The sequence below is a fragment of the Mustela nivalis genome (assembly GCF_964662115.1).
Source record: "Mustela nivalis genome assembly, chromosome: 19".
In the NCBI taxonomy this organism is placed as follows: Eukaryota; Metazoa; Chordata; class Mammalia; order Carnivora; family Mustelidae; genus Mustela; species Mustela nivalis.
In genome coordinates this window covers 28,052,496-28,075,353 of record NC_139038.1, presented here as the reverse complement: position 1 = coordinate 28,075,353, position 22,858 = coordinate 28,052,496, and the positions used below count along the sequence as shown (strand labels likewise).

At 43.5% G+C, this 22,858-nt stretch overlaps 1 protein-coding gene across 2 annotated transcripts in view; it reads right to left on the bottom strand.

The window, feature by feature from the left end:
• The window catches only part of PARN (poly(A)-specific ribonuclease), a 157,165-nt gene extending 138,034 nt beyond the window's left edge, over window positions 1-19,131 (bottom strand). The window contains exons 1-10 of one of the 2 annotated variants that reach the window (XM_082715015.1): window positions 18,949-19,131; window positions 18,404-18,481; window positions 16,979-17,058; window positions 16,432-16,499; window positions 16,260-16,341; window positions 9,860-9,920; window positions 5,865-6,030; window positions 3,809-3,874; window positions 2,824-2,862; window positions 993-1,035 (exon numbers count right to left, since the gene is read on the bottom strand). In XM_082715015.1, coding sequence (XP_082571141.1) covers window positions 993-1,035; window positions 2,824-2,862; window positions 3,809-3,874; window positions 5,865-6,030; window positions 9,860-9,920; window positions 16,260-16,341; window positions 16,432-16,499; window positions 16,979-17,058; window positions 18,404-18,481; window positions 18,949-18,967 — 702 coding nt within the window. In that variant the 5' untranslated portion in view covers window positions 18,968-19,131. The remainder of the gene's footprint in view (window positions 1-992; window positions 1,036-2,823; window positions 2,863-3,808; window positions 3,875-5,864; window positions 6,031-9,859; window positions 9,921-16,259; window positions 16,342-16,431; window positions 16,500-16,978; window positions 17,059-18,403; window positions 18,482-18,948) is intronic. The other variant, XM_082715016.1, reaches the window with a different exon arrangement.
• Window positions 19,132-22,858: the final 3,727 nt, after the last annotated feature.

The window sequence follows — 22,858 nt, the reverse complement described above, 5'->3', positions numbered from 1 at the left end:
GAGGAAACCTGACCTCAAACAACTCAGATTCAGCTGACATTCAAAGTTACACATTTTGCCAGCACACCGCCTTCCTGGGCTAACCCAATGAAAATATTTTGAAACGCCGCCGAAAACTGAGTTGATGTGTTACAAAATAAAATCCTGCCTCAGCGCATGCATGACATTTGCTCGTGTCTTATTAACTCACCCCAACAGAGGTCACCTCCAAGTATCAACAGACTGTGAGAATAAGATACGTTTCACGATGAACACTAAGAAATTATGCTGCATTTGAACGTGAATTTCTGAACAGGTGGCTTTAAATTAAATTTCTGTGTATTTCACTGACGTAAGAAAAAAAAATCCTGGCTTTCCCATCAGAAAACCAGTCCCTTCTTTCTCATGCTTTCCATTTTGTATCAATTAAGCACATCACATGCTGTGTCCGAGTCTGAGACTTATCTTCTAGCAAGATTTTTCAAATAACTTCATCTCTTATTTCATCGGACATCTGACTCAGGAGCAACCGCGTAATTCTACAGTTCTGCATTTTTGCTCCTGGAACCCACCCTCAGCCTCCCATGGCCCATCAGGGGTCCATGAGGACACCTCAGGAGAATGTGCTAGAGTGATGCCTATGCTTATGCCCCAGATTCTATGAATTTCACGAGCCCACCAAACAGGAAGCCTTTTTTTTTTTCATGCAGAGCACTACAGCTTTCTGCCATCATCAGAAGGCATACTAACGTCTGCATACATTCAAGTTTACAAAGCATGTTCATGTCCATGGACCCACTCGATCACCACAAAACAGGTGTGAAACAGGCACAGAGAGTCACTGTCAGGCAGGTCCTCCAGAGTACAAATGAGGAAGACGAAGCTTCCCAAGGTGAACTGACTTGCCCAAAGCCACCCAGCTCACAGGAAGCAGAGCCAGGAGTCAATCCTGACTCTGAGCACGTTCAACGTCTCACTGCATGGGTCTGGTGCCCGATAGTTCTGGGAGTTACCTTTTCAGTTTCTAAAGTGTCAACGTGGATGCCTTTGGGATACCTAAAGAAGAGAGAGACAACAGGACATCACTAGAGGAGACAATAACAGCTAAAGCCCTAGGTATGTTCAAAGCAAATCTACAGCTATAGTTCACTAAGCTTTATTAAATATAAAATAAATACTACTATGATGAAGACTTTATAGGAAGCCTAGTCCATAATACTCCAGCTTCCCAAGATTTCTCTATGTCTGCTTTTTATTTTTTTTATTTTTTTTTAAGATTTTATTTATTTATTTGACAGAGAGAGATCACAAGTAGGCAGAGAGGCAGGCAGAGAGAGAGAGAGGAGGAAGCAGACTCCCTGCTGAGCAGAGAGCCCAATGCGGGACTCGATCCCAGGACCCTGAGATCATGACCTGAGCTGAAGGCAGCGGCTTAACCCACTGAGCCACCCAGGCACCCCTCTATGTCTTTTTAAAAGGCAGGAGTGTATCTGATTTCAAGTTAATTTTTTAGGACGAGGACATCTTCTGAGGTGTCACACACCACATGACACAGTCAGCTCATTACCACACAAACTTGCTTCCGAATATAAGAACATTTACTTCCTAAGGGCAACTTATGGGGCATACATAGAGAAGGTTTGAGAAAAGTTAACTGTGCCGTAGTTTGGCATGGTTGCTTGCAAGAGCCAAGGAGAGGAATCTGGAACCCACATGGAGTACACTGCAAGGGTAACATGACAGGAAAGGAGCCCATTCAGAGGACAATGGCCCTTTTCCTGTTTTGTTCAAGGTAAATTTCATGTATGTATCACTGAGAGATTCTAATGGGAGAATAACGGCCCCAACGTCAAATACAAACATCCAACTGCTCTCACTCATGTTCAATTTTTGGCTAGAGATCCACCTGAAAATACAGACAGAGGGCCCTTGGGTGGCTCAGTGAGGTGTCCAACTCTTGATTTCAGCCCATGATCTCAAGGTCATAAGATCAAGTCCTGCGACGGGCTCCATGCTCAGCATGGAGTCTGCTTGAGATTCTCTCCATCACCCTCTGCCCCTCTGCCCCTCTGTACCACCCCCTCACGTGCACACACATACACATGCTCCCCCACCCCCCGCAAAAAAAAAAAAAAGAAAATACAGAGAAACCACCAGAAACACCTCCAGAAAAACACCTGCACAAGATCATGGATGAGAATTCAGGGGATCCAGAGACCTCCTAAAACCCACGTATGGTCCAACCCCTGCTTTAGAAAGAGTACTCATCAGGGTGCCTGGGTGGCTCAGTGGGTTAAAACCTCTGCCTTCAGCTTGGGTCATGATCCCAAGGTCCTGGGACTGAGCCCCACATCCCGCTCTCTGCTCAGTGGGGAACCTGCTTCTTCTTCTCTCTCTCTCTCTGCCTGCCTCTCTGACTACTTGTAATCTCTGCCAAATAAATAATTAAAATCTCTAAAAAAAATACCAAAAAACAAAAAACAAAACAAAACAAAAACACTCATCTAGCTGTTTTCTAGATCTTAAAACCCCATCTGTATCATATACCTTCAAAGACCACGACACAATACATCCAACTTAATGGACTTCAGGCCAAAGTGACAAAAGAAAATTTTAAAGGCTTAAAAGCACATGCTAAGAAATAACAGCAAAGGAAATTAGCAGGTATGTAAGGAACTTAAGAAGTAGGGGGAAGTAGCACAATAAAGCAGGGCCCAGGAGCGTGACATGGTCCGATGACCAAGAGCTGCACAATCTTAAAAGTGACAAGAGAGCTAAAAGATTGTATACAGTTTTCGATCCTGGGCCCCTCACAGAGCTCTTACTCATAATATAAATACTTACTTCCAGCTCAAAGTCTGATAAATCAGTTTCCTTTGGAACCTGTAAGAAGAAAAGAGAAGGTCCTGATTTGGGCTCATTAAAAGAAAATCCTAGCTGAGCACTGGTTGGGAAAGACATTTAATTTTTCAAAGTGAGTCCATGAGAAGTGACAGGTGATATGCCAACAAAATACACGCGGGCTATCTGAGGTGGCAGGAGCCCTTGTCACCTGTGTTCATCAGCATCTTCTTTATTATTATTATTATCATCCCATTTACCCAAGAGGTAAAAGATCTCATCCAACCACAGTATCACTTCTCGTGGCTGTCCAGTGACATTTAAGAGACACATGCATTAAAACACTTTTGTGGGGCGCCCAGGTGGCTCAGTGGGTTGAGCCTCTGCCTTCGGCTTGGGTCGCAGTCTCAGGGTCCTGGGATCGAGCCCCACATCGGGCTCTCTGCTCAGCAGGGAGCCTGCTTCCCCCACCCCGACCTCTGCCTGCCTCTCTGCCTACTGATGATCTCACTGTCTGTCAAATAAAATAAATAAAATTTTTAAAAAAACAAAACACTTTTGGAAAGCTAGTCACAAAGTAAAAGGGAAGAAAGGCGTTTGAGTCACTGCCTCTTTTGAACACTGATTGCTGTTTGCTGCAGAGAGAAATCAGGACAGAAGCAGGCTGACGTGAATGCTTCCCTTTAAGCTGTCAGGTATTAACCATTCTTCAAGGCTAAAGTAATTATACCACTCTGGGGCTTGACTTAAAGCCAAAGAGGCACAAGGGTTTTCTCAACCCTCTGAGAATAGGACAAGCTGTTCATTCAGTGTCTCAATACACCATTGTCCCCACTATGTTAATGCTAAAGTTAGTGCTTACATCCTGGGAACATACAAATAATAACAAGACTATGAATGTACGTTTCAAAGACCAAAACGGAGCACATGCCAGAAATCATCCACCTCTCCAAAAAAAGAATGCATGAAAACATTCAGGGCAACTAACCCAGTACATGGCTCTAAATCCAAGTTCTTGTTTTCTTCACTTTGTAGTAAATCTTCTATTTTCTCTCTGCAGAATTAGAATGAAAACATCACCATCAGTATCTTTAAGGAATGAAGTCATAGACCAACAGAATATAACCATACTCAGAAGCAATCTCACTGTAAGGACATACATAGGTCAGGTTATAAGTTTTTAGCTACACTGAACAAGTTATATATACATGGTTCCCCATAGAAATACTTTATTTGGGGATTGCCTGGGGCCACGCAGTTGGTTAAGCACCCAACTCTTGGTCTCAGGGTTGTGAGATTGAGCCCTGTGGTGTGGGGCTCCCTGCTCAGCTCAGAGTCTGCTTGTGATTCTCTCTCCCTCCCCCTCTGCCCCTCCTGCACATGCTGTCTCTCTCCCTCTCTCCCCCTTGTTCTCTCTTTATTTTTTTTTATTTTATTTATTTATTTGACAAAGAGAGATTACAAATAGGCAAAGAGGCAGGCAGAGAGAGGGGGAGAAGCAGGCTCCCTGCTGAGCAGAGAGCTCGATGTGGGACTCGATCCCAGGACCCTGAGATCATGATGCAACCCGAAAGCAGAGGCTTAATCCGCTGAGCCACCCGGGCACCCCTCTTTCTCTCTTTAAAACTAAATAAATCTTTTTAAAAAAACATTTTATTTGGACCCACAGTCTTTTTGTTGTTGTTATTCATGAGTTAGGGAAACTTCTCAAGGATTCATCAAAACAAGTGGTTTAAATTTTTACCTTTCTAAGGGAGGGGGGTAGGGGGTTGGGCAAAATGGGTGAAGGGGGGAGGGAGATACAGGCCTCCAGTTAAGAAATAAGTAAGTCACAGGGGAAGGGGGTGGGAGGATGGGGTACCTGAGTGATGGACAGTGAGGAGGGCACATGATGTAATGGGCACTGGGTGTTATAGAAGACTGATGAATCACTGAGCTCTACTTCTGAAATCAATAATACACTATATGTTAACCAAATTTAAATTAAAAAAAATAAAACCAAAAAAATGAAAAAAGTGTCATGCAAATAAAAAGCAGAGCGTTAGAGGAGTACCACCAATGACCCGGGACAGATGGGAGCTACACGTGCAAACACAGCGCAACGTATAAACCTGTCAAATCACTGTTGTACACCTGAAACTCATGTAACATTGTGTGTCAACTACACTCAAGGAAAATAAAGTCACTATATTAATTTTTACTTTTCTAATAAAGCAGTTATACCAAAAACCCAAGAAAACCAGACGTTCCTCCAATGGCCGGTGTACTAGTCAGAAATGTCATTCAAAAAACAAAACAAAACAGGGGCGCCTGGGTGGCTCAGTGGGTTAAAGCCTCTGCTTTTGGCTCAGGTCATGATCCCAGGGTCCCAAGATCGAGCCCCGCTCTCTGCTCCACGGGCAGCCTGCTTCCTTCCCTCTCTCTGCCTGCCTCTCTGCCTACTTGTGATCGCTGTCAAAGAAATAAATAAAATCTTTAAAAAACAAAACAAAACAAAAACATGGATGTGTTGCAAATATCCAAATCGGCCTGTTTTGTTCCTCTGCCTTCAGGGAAACTAGCTGATGTTTATGGGGCCCTCCGTCCTATATATAGGGGGTATGCCCACTGGCCTAGAGAGTCTCTTGCCCAAGACACGTGGGAAGTCTAAGTACAATACACAAAATTCTATTTTACAATGTGCTGTGATTACACAAATTCAGGTATGACACAATGAAATCCTGCCATCCCCTCTATCACCCCTGCGCGTGCTATGTGTGCGCAGCCCAAGCTTAAACTACAGATGCTGGGGGACGCCTGGGTGGCTCAGTCAGCTGGGCGTCTGCCTTTTGCTAGGGTCATGATCTCAGGGTCCTGGGGTCGAGCCCCGCCATTGGGCTCCCTGCTCAGCAGACAGTCTGTTTCTCCCTCTGCGCCTCAAACAATTCATGCTCTCTCTCTCTCTCTCAAATAAATAAATAAAATCATTTAAAAAAACACAGCTGTCAGTTCGGCACCAGCATTCATTTACATAATGCACATCTGGTTTCTGTTCTGGAACTTACACCACTTGGTCGATGAACTTCTTCTGGTCCTCAGGAATTGTCACAGGACATTTGGAAGTGTTTGGAGATACGTAAGACAGCGCTCCTGCGCCATTGGACTGCAGACGTTTTTCATCATACTGCTCTCTTAACTGCCTTTCTTCTTCCTGATTTAAATACGGAATTCCTAAGTGTGATTTTAAAAAGAATGCATTAGCAGAGGTAACTAAACATAAAAATTTTAACATACAAATTCTTGAACCAACCAGTCAATCTAAAACACTCAGGAAAGACTGAATATATGTAACTGTATCCCAAAAAAATCAAGAGAAAAAGCAAATGATTTTGAAATAACGCCTGTCTGTTCATTTGCTCCCGTCATTCATCTTCTGCCAGCAAACGCTTATTGGGTACTTCTACCCGGCCAGGCGCTGTCTCGGGCACAAGGGGTCTCAAGGGGTGAAAGGAGACGCATTGTGCCCTGCAGTGAAGGGAAAGACCTTTGACAAGATGATCAGACAAGGTCACTGCGAGGGAAGACCCCAAGGATAAGAATGCCTCAGGCGGGCAAAGAGTCAGGGGAGGAGTATTTCAGGCAAGGGAACAAGTATAAACACACAGAGGACGGAAGGGTGCAGGCTGCTCCCGAAACAGCAAGCACGCTGGCGCGCCCAGAACACGGTGAGCAGGAGAAAAGCACAATGTCCGCATGGAGAGGACAGCTCAAGACTGCCCAGGCCTTTACAGGCCAGGATAAGAATTAATTCTATCCTGAGTACCTGGGTGGCTCAGTCGGTTAAGTGTCTGCCTTCGGCTCGGGTCAGGATCCCAGGGTCCTGGGATCAAGTCCTTCCTAGAGCTCCCTGCTCAGCGGGGAGTCTGCTTCTCCCTCTGCCCCGCCCCCTGCTTTTACACACACTCTCTCTTCTCTCTTGCAAAAATAAATAAATAAAATCTTTAAAAAGAATTTGTTTTCTTTTAAGAGCAATGGAATGCCGTTAGAAGGTTTTAGGCAAGATAATTACATTATCCGCTTCTCCTTTGTAAGAGATCACTTAGACTCCTCTGAGGGTTGAAGTAGGGAAGTCAGTTGAAAGCAACTGTCCAGGCAAGAGATAACGGCTTCCATCGGAGGTCAGTAAACTTTCTCGTAAGGGGGGAACTGTTTCAGGCTTGTGGGCCTCACGGGGAGCGCTGCTACAACCAGTCAACTCTGTTCTTCCAACACGAAAACAGCCATACACACAGGGTAAAAGAACAGATGTGGCTTTATTTACAAGACGACCTTATTTACAAAGTAGGCAGTGGGTCATGCTTTGTGACCCAGCTTAGACTACAGAGACTAGAGAAAGAGGAACCTGCAGATATTACTGGAAGGAGGGATAAAGGGAAGAGAGAGATCCAAAACGACCCCGGGCTATTAGGTGTTAAGCAGCATCAGACAGCAGGTCACTTATGGAGGAGGGGAACACTGGGTAAAGGACAGTTTGGGGCCCAAGGAGTGAAAATCCAAAGTTATCTCCTGGATATGTAAATCAGCTAAGGGCATACATAAATTAAGCATGGTAGATAGAAACTTAACATTCAGGAGAAAGGTACTGAGACCCCCATTTAGGGATCATCACGATAATGGGAACCATTAAAAGTCATGGGACACTAATGAACTTCTCCCAACGATGGAACTGGAAAATCATGACTGTCAACAATACTCATCATTCCATGCAAGAAGCATTGGGAGTTGTTAAAATTAATTGGTAACAAAGGTTATCAACACTATTAATGCCAACAGCTGCAAGACACAAACGTCCTTGGTATCACTGAACAGAATACTTAAAAATGGTTAAGATGGGGGTGCCTGGGTGGCTCAGTGGGTTAAAGCCTCTGCCTTTGGCTCAGGTCATGATCCCAGGGTCCTGGGATAGAGGCCCACATTGGGCTCTCTGCTCGGCAGAGAGCCTGCTTACCTTCCTCTCTCTCTGCCTGCCTCTCTGCCTACCTGTCAAATAAATAAATAAAATCTCAAAAAAAAAAAAAAAAAACGGTTAAGATGCTAAGTGGTATGTGTGTTTCCACAATGGAAAAAACAAGTTAACATCACGTGTAACGAGACGAAGTCAGCAAGAAGGACTAGAGGTAGTGCTGTCAGTGTGAAAAATGCGGGAGGTGGGCACAGTTAGCGGTGATAAGACCCATCACGGGTAGTAAAGGACAGAGATGGCGGAGGGGACACAGGAGCCAAGACTGCTGTGCACCTGGTCAAGAAGCAGACAAGACAGAGCGTTTGCTGGTCATCCCTGTGGATGCTGATGTTACCCCCAACAAGGAGGGAGGTAGGAGCAGACAGAAGACAGCACGCCAAAGCCAAGGCTGTCCTGAATGCCACACCCATGAAATGGGCAGAAAGAGGAGTGACGGAAGCGGTGGCACGCCGAACATCCCTGCCAACAGGGGCTCCTGGGAAGAGGGAACCCAAGCGGCTTGCAAGTAGCATGAGGGAACAAGGAGACCAACGGACACCTGGGGATGAGTCTGGTCATGATAAATGTGGGAATCCTGACTCGGTTGTGACGAAAATATTCCAAGGTCTGGCTCCAAAACAAGGAGAATAAGGCACACTCCAATTTGGCTGTTTCTCTCCTTTCATGGAAATAAAACCATCAGGCTGGAAGCTAAACATGCTTAGAGGCTGGTTAAACTAGTTCCTTTGAAAGATTTCTACACTTAGTCCAATATAGTGCTCTTACAACATTTGCAATTTGTATCCTATTTGTTTTTTTAAGTAGGCTCCACACCCAGCATGGGGCCCAACGTGGGGCTTGAAATCCTGACTCTAAGATCAAGCCCTGAGCTGAGATCAAGTGTCGGATGCTTAACTGACTGAGCCCCCAAGGTGCCCCTTTGATCTTGTATTTTACAATAGCTTTCAGAATCAAGTATGCGGCAAAAAGAAAAAATTTTTTTAAACACCCAAATTGTGGTACCCAGCTGGTTCACTCCCAATGTTAAGCAGTTTGGGCTGCAAAATTCTTTTTTTTCCAGTGTTTCCAAAAATCACAATCATCCATAAAAACTAAGACGCTGTACCATTGAGACAATTAAAAAACACCACGGCATGGGTTCTAAAGGGCTCGAAAGACAGTCTTGCTGAGAGGCAGAGAATGTTTTGAGTCTATGTTCTACCACTTTTGTTGAGAAAAATCTCCCTTCTGAACTCACTCAATGATTCTGTCTTCACGGCGGAAAAGAATACAATTTGTGAGGATAATTAAAAGTAGTTACTGACCTTAGAGCAGCAGGTGCTTAAAACAGCGGGGAAAACCAGAGGCTTTCTGAAACATTTTTCAGGCAATAAAGGAAGGAAAAGCACTCTGGCGGGGACTTTAACACCAGAAATTGCCTCATGAATATTATGGTCATTTCCCTGACCCAGCCAAGGGCTTGCACTCTGCCCCGGGGATTTGAAATGAATGAGACGCAGTCCCTTTCCTCAGTCCCTTTCCTCGGGGGATCCGCCCACCTGTCACACAACCCAGTCAGCTGTCGTGACCATGCTGTCTACGCAGACTTTCTTTCTCCGGTGAGAAACCACCTCCAATTATGAAGCAAGCGTCACCTGAGAAAGGGAGCTTTTCATGAGAGCACTACTAGCATACAGCTCCTTTTTAAAGTACTCTGCCGCCTGTCTCACTGAAGAAAACAGAGCAGTGCTCCCCACAGGTGGCCTGTGAGGGCCACAAAGTCGCACCAGTGGGAGAATAAAGTCCATTCAGTAAGATCAGGAGTTCGTGAGGCCTCCTTAGAGCAAAATGGAGTGGCCTCTACTCTTCTCGTTCAGTTCACGGTAGACAAGGCTACACATTTTAAAAGGCACAATAAAAGAGTTTTTTTTTTTAATTCTAAGGCTGCACATGGTATACCAGGACTCTGAGATTCTGTCTCAGAGGGCAGGCCCAAAAAGATCATTCTCATCCAGACCCAAATTACAAGCTCTAGGGATAAGCCATAAATAATCTTACCATTGCGGAAAACTTTATTAAAATCAAATCCTTGGCTTGCTAGAAAGTCAATGCTTGAACTCTGAAACAAGAGGGAACAGAACACACATTTTGGTGACGTTGGCGGCAGATAGGTGAACAGAAGCAGTGAGGTAACTCACACACGAAAACAAGGCAGACGGCCAAGGAAGTGGCATGCCAAAGGTCAGAAAATTAGGATTGCTACTCCAAGGCTGCCAAATGACCCATTCATTTAAGCTATCTAGGCTCTTCTCCTGTAGAGCTTATAAAACAAATATGCTTCGTTTCACAATATTTAAGAAAATTCTAATGGGTAAACACATCTTCTTCCATAAAGGCAGAAAACTACCGATCAGTGCACTGAAGAAGAAACTATAAAAAGAAATAAAATGTCCTGACAGCCTCTCACCACCAGTTCAAGTTTAAAGTAGCTCACATGGGCAAATTGTAACACATCAACATCCACCCCAAGGGTGACTGTGAAAACCTAAAATCTTCACTGGCTGGACTTTACATCCAAGATCAAAAATAGAGAAAAGTTCTCAGGAACAACACTGATTACACAAATATATCTCAAACCCAGAGTGAGCCGAAATATAGACGTTGAAATGAACATTAAGAAAATACTACCATAAGGGCGCCTGGGTGGCTCAGTGGGTTAAGCATCTGTCTTCGGCTCCGGTCATGATCCCGGGGTCCTAGGATCAAGCCCTCTGCTCCTCCCTCTGCTGCTCATTCTCTCTCTCTCTCTCTCTCTCTAATAAAATCTTTTAAAATCTACTCAAAATGGTGAATTTTGTTATGTATTTCTTACCATAATTTAAAAAAAAAAAAATCCTTAAACCTACAAAATCTATTTGGGTTTAGTATCCATTACCTTCTATTTGTCCCAAATGTAACATTTTCAGGATTTAAAAAGTGAGCAGAGCTATCTGGGAGAACAGTTTCAGGCAGCTATCAAAATTCCAAATGCATATGCCCAATGAGTCAGCAATTTCCCTTCTAGGAAATCTGTAAAAAACCTATTGGGGCACCTGGGTGACTCAGTGGGTTGAGCCTCTGCCTTTGGCTCGGGTCATGGTCTCGGGGTCCTGGGATTGAGCCCCGCATCGGGGTCTCTGCTTGGCGGAGAGCCAGCTCCCTGCCTGCCCCACCCGCCTACTTGTGATCTCTCTCTCTCTCTCTGTCAAATATATAAATAAATAAAATCTTAAAAAAAAAAAAAAAATCCTGTAGGGCACGTGGGTGGCTCAGTGGGTTAAGCATCTGCCTTCGGCTCAGGTCATGATTGCAGGGTCCTGGGATGGAGCCTCGCATTGCACTCCCTACTCAGTGGGAGGCCTGCTTCTCCTTCTCCCATTCCCCCTGCTTGTGTTCCCTCTGTCTCTCTCTTCTGTCAAATAAATAAAATGTTTTTAAAAAAGTTTTTAAATCCCATAAAAATATTCCTACATATATGTAGCTCCTGGCTGGTTCACTCAGGAGAGCATATAACTCTTGATCTCAGGGTTCTGAGTTCAAGTCCCGCATTGGACACAGAGCTTACTTTAAAAAAAAAAAGTCCTATATATATACCAAGATACACCTCACATGAATACTGACTGTAATACTGTTTAAAATAGGGAACCTTTGGGACAACTGGGTGGCTCAATCAGTTAAGCACCTGACTCTTGGTTTCAGCTCAGGTCATGAGACTGAGTTCCATGTCAGACCCCATGCTAGGCACAAAGCCTGCTTAGGAGTCTCTCTCCAACTCTCTCTCTCTCCAAAAAAAAAGGAACCTTTGGAAAGCTTCTAAATTCCAATTAAAGTACATATATTCATACTGTGAAATATGAAGAAACCATGTTGAATGGAAAATACATGTTACATAAAATATGAATACCAAGATTCTATTTTTTTTTTAATTTTTTTAAAGCTTTTATTCATTTATTTTACAGACAGAGATCACAAGTAGGCAGAAAGGCAGGCTGAGAAAGAGGGGGGAAGCAGTCTCCCTGCCGAGCAGAGAGCCCAATGCGGGGCTCGATCCCAGGACCCTGGGTTCATGACCTGAGCCGAAGTCAGAGGCTTTAACCCACTGAGCCACCCAGGCGCCCCATATATATATTTTTTTAAAAAGCTAAAGTTAGGTATACATGTGCAGACCTATGGATATTGATGATCCCCAATTTAACAATGGCTCAATTTAGGATTTTTCCACTTCACGGTGGTACAAAAGCAATAAGCATTCAGAAGAAACTATAGTTCTATTTTTGATTTTGGATCTTTTCCGAGCTCGTGATCTATAGCATACTACATTCTCTCCTAACTCCGGGCAGTGGCAGGTCCCGTTCAACCTCGCGAACACAAGTGCTTGTAACCATTCTGTACCCATAAAAACATTCCTATTTTTCTCTTTAAAGATGTCATTTTTAACCCATCACGGGGCTCAAACTCACAACCCTGAGATCAAGAACTGCCTGGTCCAGACAGAGCCAGCCAGGCACACCAGCCAAGCAACCATCCTGTATTTCCCTCTAATATGGTATTCAATAAATGACATGAGATTTTTAACTTTACAAAATGGGCTTTATGGTAGATAATTTTGCCCAAGAGCAGGCTAATTTCAGTGTTCTGAGCATACTTAAGATAGGGCAGGCTACTCTATGATGTCTAGCAAGTCAGGGGTATTAAAAGCAGTCTTGACTTACAATGTTTTCAACTTACAATGGGTTTATTGGGACATGCCACCATCATAAGTGGAAGAAATCTGTGTATGTATACAAGTCATAAAAGTTGGGAAAAAGAAGGGGCGCCTGAGTGGCTCAACTGGTTAAGCGTGTGCCTTTAGCTCAGGTAATGATCACAGGGTCCTGGGATCGAGCCCCATGTCGGGATCCCTGCTCAGCAAGGAGTGTGCTTCTCACTCCCCCTCTATCCCTCCTGCCCGCTTGTGCTCCCTCTCTCTCTCACTCACACTCTCTCTTAAATAAATATCTTAAAAAAAAAAAAAAAGGAAAAAGGAGAGAAATGGGGAAGGAAGTGGCACGAGGAAGAGGGTATTAAAAAAAACTCATTTACTCTACAAACAGCAGCAATATTTTGATATTTCACAATCATTTATGTATTATCATCAATGAATTCAACATTTGATGCTCACCAAGAAAAAAAGAGAAGAAAAAGAGATAAAAACAGGGTAAATGCCTAAGACACAGAGAATAAACTGATAGTTGCTAGAGGGGAAATAGGGAAGGGGAGAAGGGAGTGGAAGTGTACAGACCGCCAGTCATGGAATGATGAAGTCATAGGAACCAAAGGTACAGTACAGGGAACACAATCATTAATATTTTCATAGTCTTGTACAGTGACAGGTAGTAGCTACACTTGTGAGCACAGCAGGACAGAGATGTTGAATCACTATGTTGTATACCTGAAACTAATCTAATATTATCTATCAACTGTACTCATAAAAAACTTTTAAGTAATGTAAATGCCTCCCATCCCACGGGATGGGTACACTCCCTGGGAGTGTATGTGGTTCTTGATCTGCCCATTCTTCCATAGCCTTCCTAGAGTGTAAGCATCTCTACTGTGTGTACAGACATTTATTTTTCAAAGAGCCTATCGTGCTGCTATACTCCCAAACCCTACCTGTTTTAAGGATGGTAAGAGATTTCCAAGGTGATTTTTGCCTAGACATGATTTTTGCCCCACTCTTTGACTTTAGAAGCTAACTTCTGTGCAAGATGCAAGTCTGCTGCAGTCCTAGAATTTTACTTTTTTAAAAGATTTATTTATTTGTCAGAGAAAAAGCCCGTGTGCACAAGCAGGGGGAGCGAGCGGCAGGCAGAGGGAGACGGAGAAGCAGGCTCCCTGATGAGCAAGGAGCTCAGTGTGGGACTTGATCCCAGGACCCTAGGATCATGACCTGAGCAGAAGGCACATGCTTAACCTACTGAGCCACCCAGATGTCCCAACAGTGTCAGAATTTTGAACAAAACAGAAATCATCTTGGATGGAGAAAAAAACAAAACAAAAATTCAAAGATAGTATCATTTACCTTATCCATATAATTCACAAATTTACATATTAAGTCTAAACCTTTTCTGTGACTTTGCTTTTCCAGAATAAAAAAATTGTAACATTTATCATTGTCCATTTTATTTTTTTTTTAAGATTTTATTTATTATTTGACAGACAGAGATCACAGGTAGGCAGTGAGGCAGGCAGAGAGAGAGGAGGAAGCAGGCTCCCTGCAGAGCAGAGAGCCCGATGTGGGGCTTGATCCCAGGACCCTGGGATCACGACCTGAGCTGAAGGCAGAGGCTTTAACCCACTGAGCCACCCAGGTGCCCCTTATTTCATTTAAGATTTTATTTTTTTATTTCTTCGAGAGAGAGAGAGCGAGCACGTGCATACACATGTGTACAAGTGGGGTGATGGGGGGAAGCAGAGGGAGAGGGACGAGCGACTCCATGCTGAGTGTGGAGCCGGACTTGGCGCTCAATCTCACGACCCTGAGATCATGATCTGAGCTAAACTCAAGAGTAGGACCTTTTCCCAATGGAGCTATCCAGGTGCCCCCCCAATGTCCATTTTAGACATGAGTCTCTGGCCTGTTCGACTCTATCACATCTTTTTTGTGTGTTTTGTAAGGAGTAGTGGCAACTAGAATTGCATTAAATATTCCGATTGTGGCCACAGAATAGCTTCGTATGACCCAGAGTTCTTCCTATCCACTTCCAGTCTGCATCTGTAGCATCCGCACTCGTGTTGGTATTTAGAACAAAGCATCATTCCTAAGGTGTCTCATTGCCAATGTCTGCTTTTGCCCAACTGAGGCCCAGCTAATGATGTCATGGGACCCACTTAACATTTCTATCTTCTCCTGAGGTATTACTGGAAAACGTTATCCACACAAATTGCCAAACGGAGCTCAGTTTTTTCCTCAGTAAGAATCTACAAATACGGGCACCTGGGTGGCTCAGCGGGTTAAGCCTCTGCCTTCGGCTCAGGTCATGATCTCAAGGCCCTGGGATCAAGTCCCGCATCGGGCTCTCTGCTCAGCGGGGAGCCTGCTTCCCTCTCTCTCTCTCTCTCTCTGCCTACTACTGATCTCTCTCTGTCAAATAAACGAATAAAAAAAAAGAAAAGAAAAAAGAATCTACAAATACCATTTAATTAGTATCCCTGACTAAGATAATTGATAAAAGACTATTAACTGAATGCAGAATAAAGGCTTGCTTGCTTATTTAAGAAACCAGGTTACAAAACCAAAATTATCTTCACCTTTCCTCTACAGCCCCAGGCAGAGGATTAATTCCTAATTTCACTTGCCGTATTACAGAAAGAATTTAGCATGGTTCACTCACTAGGAAGCTTACACTCCAGGCTTTCTTAACTGCATTCCTACTTACAAGCAGAGGGAAGGATGGCAAGACTCAAATGAACTAACTTTGCTGAGAGAGAAGTGAAGATACAAGATTATAAGGTAAAAAAGACCATCCCTTGTCTCTAATCACGCATGCACACACTACGCCACTCACTCGCATCCTCTTTATCCTTTATAACAGATTACTAAGAGAACAGAAAGAGGAAACTGATACTTACTGAGGTCTACCAAATGAACTACAACTCTAAAGGCCAACCTCCCTGAATCCTTACCTTGATACAGAGAGCATGCCCTCTCCTCCTCGGGAGGAAACTACGGGCTCTCTTTCTTCACTGGAGAATGAGGGAAATGGAAATGAGCATATGACTTTAGCCCCTTCTGGGTTCTCTCTTTTTGAACAGGATGCATACATACTCTGTTTCTCTAGAAAAGAGAGCTCTACTCTTGGAGATGAGTACAAGGAGAATAGGAAGGGAAGAAGCCTGAAGGACCTGATCTGTAGGTTCAAACAAGGGTAAGATGTTAAAAAAATCCCAAACAGAAACACATTACAAAGCCATGTTCCCAAAATCAGCTTTGCTTAATAATAAACCCTGGGTTCTGGTTTCTGTCTGCCTGTCTCTTGCTCTTACCCCTGATTCTAAAAGAAAGAAGAAAAGAGCAGTGTCATTAATTTGCCACCCTAAAACTCAAAGTCGGAGAGGTGAAATGGTTTGCTAAAAACCCAAAGTCTAAGACAGAACCAAACTTTAAGAAGAATTCTGGGGGTGCCTGGGTGGCTCAGTGGGTTAAAGCCTCTGCCCTTGGCTCGGATCATGATCCTGAGGTCCTGGGATTGAGCCCCATATAGGGCTCTCTGCTCAGCAGGGAGACTGCCTCCCCCTCTCTCTCTGCCTGCCTCTCTGCCTACATGTGATCTCTGTCTGTCAAATAAATTAAAAAAAAAAAAAAAAGAATTCTGATTCCACATTTCCTCACTGCCCCATCAGCACTTCCTAACAGAAGAAAATCAATTATGCTACCAACCTGACAAACAAACTTGACATCTGGCGAGGATCTATTGAAGGGTTTTGGGAACACGTAGAAGTTGAATGACTTTGTTATATACCTGAGGGAAAGAAGACAAAAAGGAGACTTAGTGGGTTACACTACACCCGGGGGGGGGAAAAAAAATCCGCCATTTATTAAAACAACCTACTTTGAATCTGTGTGGTCATACTTAAACGTGCAAAGGCCAAACTGAAACAGCAAAAAGTCCATGGAATGCTGGAAAAGGGAAAGAAAACACCTGTCAAATCAGTGTTGTAAATGCAACGTGAGCAAAAGTACTCTCAGTCAGACGGGCTTTCTAACTACTCAATCTGACTTTTAGCAGAATACTTCCAATTACAAAAGATTAAAAATTACGTATCAGAAGTATTATTAATTTACTTACATTTCTTAATACTTTTCCCAATTAAGCACCTATCCACCAACCAGAGCATCACATTAGGCCTATTTCCAAATGATTAAAATAATCACACTGTATTCCCTACAAATCAAATTAACACTGGAAATACTAAACCTTCCCCAAAATGTTTTCCCCAAACAATTATTTTTGCTGTTATTTTTAACATCACTAAAATATCATTTCACAGCAGGAGCAGAGAAGTTAACGTACAAGTTTAATGATAACATTTCTTTATAATTCAACGTAAGGAAGACCAATATGGGGCCGGGGGAGATGTTGGAGCACATCCACTTACCTTTTTAAGCTTCTGATACCTTTCTTCCGGAGTGTCAAAACCATTTGTCAATGCAGTTACTGAAGGTCCATCACTGATCCCTAATTTTAAAAAAATGACATTTTTTTAACACTCATGTTAAACATCAGTCAACTATTCAACAGCGTCTAATTTCATATTCTTATGAATTATGATTAATTGGAAGTGCTCCCTACTTCATGTTTTCAAAATGAGAATTAATTTCACTGGCCACCAAGCTAAACACACTGTAATAATGAATTTAGAGATGTGAATGCTTTAATTTGATAATAGGCAGTGTTAGTGTCTAAAACAGGCTTCAAACCATAATAATGATTTAAGAAAGCAATCTCCATCATTAAATAAGTTTTGCTGCCTTCAAAAGAATGAATGCATAACCAGACGATTTAGGAATCCTGAAGTATATTACTGTTTGGAATCCTGAAGTATATTATTGTTAGAGTACCAATCTTGATCAATAGTTTGGAGTAATATTTACACGACAAAGAATCTTCAAGGTCAAAAACCAAAATTACTTCTGCTGAAAACTGAGCTTCCCAGGGAACTGACTCCAACTAGAAACCTCGTGCTTAAAGGTCACTAGCATAGCGACCTGAGCATGGATTCCTTCAAAAAGGACTGAAGTTTTTTAAACACATAAAATCAGGTAGCAAAAGAGGCTACCTACACCAATTGTTCATACTGACTTCAACAATTCAGAAATTAGTTTTCTATCCAAAGGAAAAAAAAAAAGCTTTGCCATCGTTAAGTGTTGATATCAAGTTTTACACACACATACAAGACCCATGCTGAGGTAGGCAATGAACACTTCCCCCTAATGCATAAAGAAATGCCTTCACTTACCTGCAAAAGCCTGACCCTAAAGTCAATCACAAGGGAAAAACAATCTATGAATCCACTTATATGAAGTGCCTAGCACAGTCAAACTCATAGAGACAGAAATAATAGCTGCCAGAGGCAGCGGGAATGGAAAAATGGAGAGTTACTGCTGGTACAGAGCTTCAGTTCCAGGAAAATAAAAAAGTTCTGGAGATGGATGGAAGACGCTGTGAATGTGCTTCACGCCACTGAACTACAAAAACCACTTCCAGAGGGTTAAGATAGCAAATTTTATGTTATGCACATTTTACCAAACACCAAAAAAAGTCTGACCTTAACCCTACCACGTGCATGTCACAGTTTCAGGCAGCACCAAAACCGTGATCTCAATGTGTAACCTTTCCGAGCTTGAACGATCACAAACCCACCGCACCTCTTCCACACCCTTGAAACGTCTAAGAGGAAACATAAGACTCCTACAACGCCCAAGGCCACAAACTGGGAGGAGCGGCCAGCAGGCGGGAGGGCAGGGAGTCAGAAGCCTTAGCTGTATACCCTGCTAGCCCCCAGCTTGCAAGCGAGGGATACCTGAAAACTCCCCATCGATGGCGAAGAAGTCGGCCTCCTCTATGGCCTGGTACACTTTGTGAAGATTACTCTTAAAATCTGTGAAGAAACCGAGAAGCAGCTCAGAAACTGTGGCCTGGCTTTCTGCCCAAGAGGTCCTAACGGGAGAGGAAAGAAGGGCAGGGGAGATCCTGAGACCTCGGGCTGGAGGAGGGCAGGTCCTAGAGGGATTAAACAAGACCGAGAGTATCAAGTCCCAGACCCGTGCACAGTTGGAGGGGGTCAAGGGCCCAGGACAAGCCCCGGGGGGTGCCCGGGCCAAGGAAGCACACGAGCCACAGAGACACACAGCCTTGGGGGATGCCCGGGCAGGAGGACAAGGCCCCTAGGGGTGCACGGGACAGAGAGGGGCAGGGCTCCCAAAAGCTCACAGACTTAAGAGGAAGCAACCCCTGAGGGGCTGCTTCAATCCAGGCCCCGCCAAGCAAACCGGCCCTGGTCTGGGCCTAGCAAGCCGGGCGAGGGGGAGCCGTGGGGACTCGGGGAGGTGCACGGAGGACACGCACTGCTCCTGATTATCTCCATTCTGCAGAGTGGCCTGAACCCCGGCCCCGCCCGGGCCCGCCTCAGCCGTTCTACTCGCAAAGTTCCGCGGGGACCGCAACAGCAGCGGAGGCAGCGGCGGGGAAGACCACGGCGGCGACTTCCGGAAACAGCGCGCGCCGGCGCGCGTCACGTGAGCCTGCGTCAGCGGTGGGGGCGGAGCCAGGTTGAGCTGCTTTCCCTCTTTCCAGGGACAGAGGCGGAGCGTGGTGGTGGGAATCCCCGGGATGCGGTCTAGCTGGCTCTGCCAGTCGTGGGGACCGTAACTTCCGAAGAAATGTTCATGTCTTGACACCCAGTTGGTGAACAAATATTCCCTGGCAACATGGTGTGCCAGGCACTCTGAAACGGATGGGGATACGGGGATGAACAGAAGAGAAAGTCCCTGCCCCCTTGGAGCTTAACCGGGTAAAAGGGGAAAAAGTCAGGCAGGACTGAAACTTGGCACTTGGAAACACAATCAGCGCTGTGAAGACAAAGAGCCCGGTGCTGCAGTGAAAATAATTTAGGTGGGGTGGGGGGGGAGGGAGGGCGGTGAAGACGAATGGGAAGGAGGGTCACGTAAGAGAGGTGAGGAGCATGCAAACCTGAGACCTTTATCTACCGCACTAGCCAAAGGGACTGGGGAGGTCTTGCTGGTTTGGACGGTTGGGAGTATACGATTGATCCTCAGAGCGGTGCATCAACGGTGTTGATGCACAGTAGATGCTAAGTAAACGTAGGCTGAGTGAGTGAATTCACTTTCATCTTTCACAAAGATGTGAAGTTGTTTAGACTCTGAAGTTGTTTAGAAGACGGTCTGCCATTAATTACGTCTGGGATGTATTCAACCTTCCTAAACCTCAATTTTCTCATTCATTAAATAGGGCTGAAGATAAGTGGAGATAAAGTCTGAATTATGGAGTACTGTATAAATAAATGTTAGATATGATTAGAGTTCGGACTTGTCAAAATTCTCCTGCATTCACACCTCTTAGTTTGAGATTTATTGAGTATAAATCCGTTTGTCTTTGGAAAAAAGGATAACCATTTTCCCGCAAAAGGAAGCATCAGGTACTCTAAAGAACACAGAAGAGTCTGGACCTATTTTCTCCACCAATTCCCTCCACGAGTTCATTTCTTTTGCTTCATTCAATGGAAATTTACATATAGCTAATTATGCTCACTATCCCTAGTATGAACAGCAGAGAGTGAGTGTGAATGCTAGAGTTCAGGTGGAATGGCAAAGAGGAAAATACAGATAGTCAAACTTCAGGCTTGAAATATCCTCTCTACCTTCTTGTTGCAGCTTAAGAAGTCTCATACAGAAAGTACTAGACACCTATGGCCACTTAAATTTGAATTTTAAGTAACTGAAATAATTTTAGATAATTTAAATAAGATCTATGTAATTTAGATAAATAATGAAACTTAATACAAAGCTATAGTAATCAAAACAGAGTGGTATTGGCATAAATAAAGACCTAGAAACCAACGAAATAGAGACCCCCAAAATAAACCTTTGTGTAAATGGACGTATGATTTACAGCACGTATGTAGAGATCATTCAATGCGAAGAGTCTTTTCAACAATAGTACTGGGAACACTGGATATCCACATGCAAAGAATGAAGTTAGATCCTTTATACCATATAAAAATTAACTCAAACTAGATCAAACATCTAAATGTAAGAGTTCATGAAAGTCTAAGATTGTCAGCATAAAACATAAGGCAAAAGCTTCATAATATTGGATTTGGCAATGATTTTTTAAAAATATGATACCCAAAGCACAGGCAACAACAACAACAACAACAAAAAACCAGATGAATGGGACTACAACAAAACTTAAAATATTCATGAATGAAAGGATTCTATCAACAAAGTAAAAAAATGGTATGTCTGGGTGACTAAGTCAGTTAAGCAGCTGCCTTCTGCTCCAGTCATGACCCTGGGATCCTGGGATGGAGTCCTGCATTAATCTTTCTGCTCAGCAGAGAGCCTGCTTCTCCCTCTCCCTCTGCCCCATCACCCTGCTTGTGCGCTCTCTCTCAAATAAATAAATGAAATCTTAAAAAAAAATAAAAAGTAAAAAGTCAACCCATGGAATGGGAGAAATCATATATACATCTGATGAGGGGTTAATATCATTAATATATAAAGAACTCCCACAATTCAATGACCAAAAAATCTGATTAAAAAATAAACAAAGGACTTGTATAAACATTTCACCTCAAAAGGTATACAAATGACCAATAAACACGAAAATTTGCTCAACATCACTAATACAAATCAAAACCATTATTGAAGGGCGCCTGGGCGGCTCAGTGGGTTAAAGCCTCTGCCTTCGGCTCAGGTCATGATCCCAGGGTCCTGTGATCGAGCCCCGCATCCGGCTCTCTGCTCGGCAGGGAGTCTGCTTCCCCCCTCTCTCTCTGCCTGCCTCTCTGCCTACTTGTGATCTCTGTCTGTGAAATAAATAAATAAATAAAATCTTAAAAAAAAAAAAAACATATTGAGATAATCTTTCCCATCTCTTAGTTAAGAAGCTGAAATTCTTCCATGCTGTTGATGGGAGGGCAAACTGGTGTAGCCGCTGTGGAAAACAGTATTGGGATTCCAAAAGATTAAAAATAGAATTATCCTATAATGCAGCAATTGCATTTCTGGGAATACACCAAAAAAATATTGAAAAGAGAAGCTTGGATGGGTATTTACACTCCTGTGTTCTTAGTAGCGTATTCATAATAACCAAAGGGAGGAAGCAACACAGTGCCCATCAACAGATGAGTAGGTAAACAAAAGGTCGTATATACTTAGAAGGGAATATTACTCAACCTTTAAAAGGAAGGAAATTCTGACACATGCTACAAGACAGATAAACTTTGAGGATATCATGCTAAATGAAATAAGTCAGTCACAAAAAGACAAAGTGTAATTCTACTCATATGACGTGCCTAGAGTTGTCAGATTCACAAAAATAGGAAGTAGAATGGTGGTTCTCAGAGGCTAGAGAGAAAGGCAGGTGGGTGGGGAGGATGGGTTGGTATTAAACGTTTAACAGGTACGGAGCTTCAGTATGGGAAGATGAAAAAGTCCTGGAGATGGATGCTGGTGATAGTTGCACAACCATGTGAATGTACTTAATGCCACTGTACACTTAAAAATGGCTAAAATGGTAAATTTTATGTTATGTATCCTTTTTTTCTTTTTTTTTTTAAGGTTTTATTTATTTATTTGACAGACAGAGAACACAAATAGGCAGAGAGGCAGGTAAAGAGAGAGAGGAAGGGAAGCAGGCTCACTGCTGAGCAGAGTCCTACCCCTGGCTGGATCCCAGGACCCTGGGATCATGACCTGAACCAAAGGCAGAGGCTTTAACCCACTGAGCCACCCAGGCGCCCCAAATTTTATGTTATGTACCTTTTACCAAACACACACACACGGTGACACCTAGTGCCAAATTATTCTCCGGAAAATGCGCTCACACTCTCTCAGCACTAGCACAGGACCAGTCTTTCAATTCTTTGCCAGTTTGATCTACAGAAAAATGTCATCCCAAATGACCAGTTTATCAATCTCCAGGCCAGTGGTTTAAAACAGATCATCAGCATGAATTCTCAATGGACCAAGATACTGGGAGGAAAACAAGGTGGTAAAGTCATTTTATTTCCAGTTCTTAATAGTGCACATGAAACTCCAGCCAAGGTCCTGGGATTTTTCTGCATGAGATGCGGAGTCAAAAAAAAAAAAAAAAATTATGGGGACCGCAGTGAGATCTTATAATATTGAATTTCTGGGTAAAGCTATTCCCTCCCGACACAGAAACAGCCTAGCGGACGGCCAAACTCTGAACCCAGCCTGACCCTCAGGCTGTTAACGCTAGGGTTCTAGGT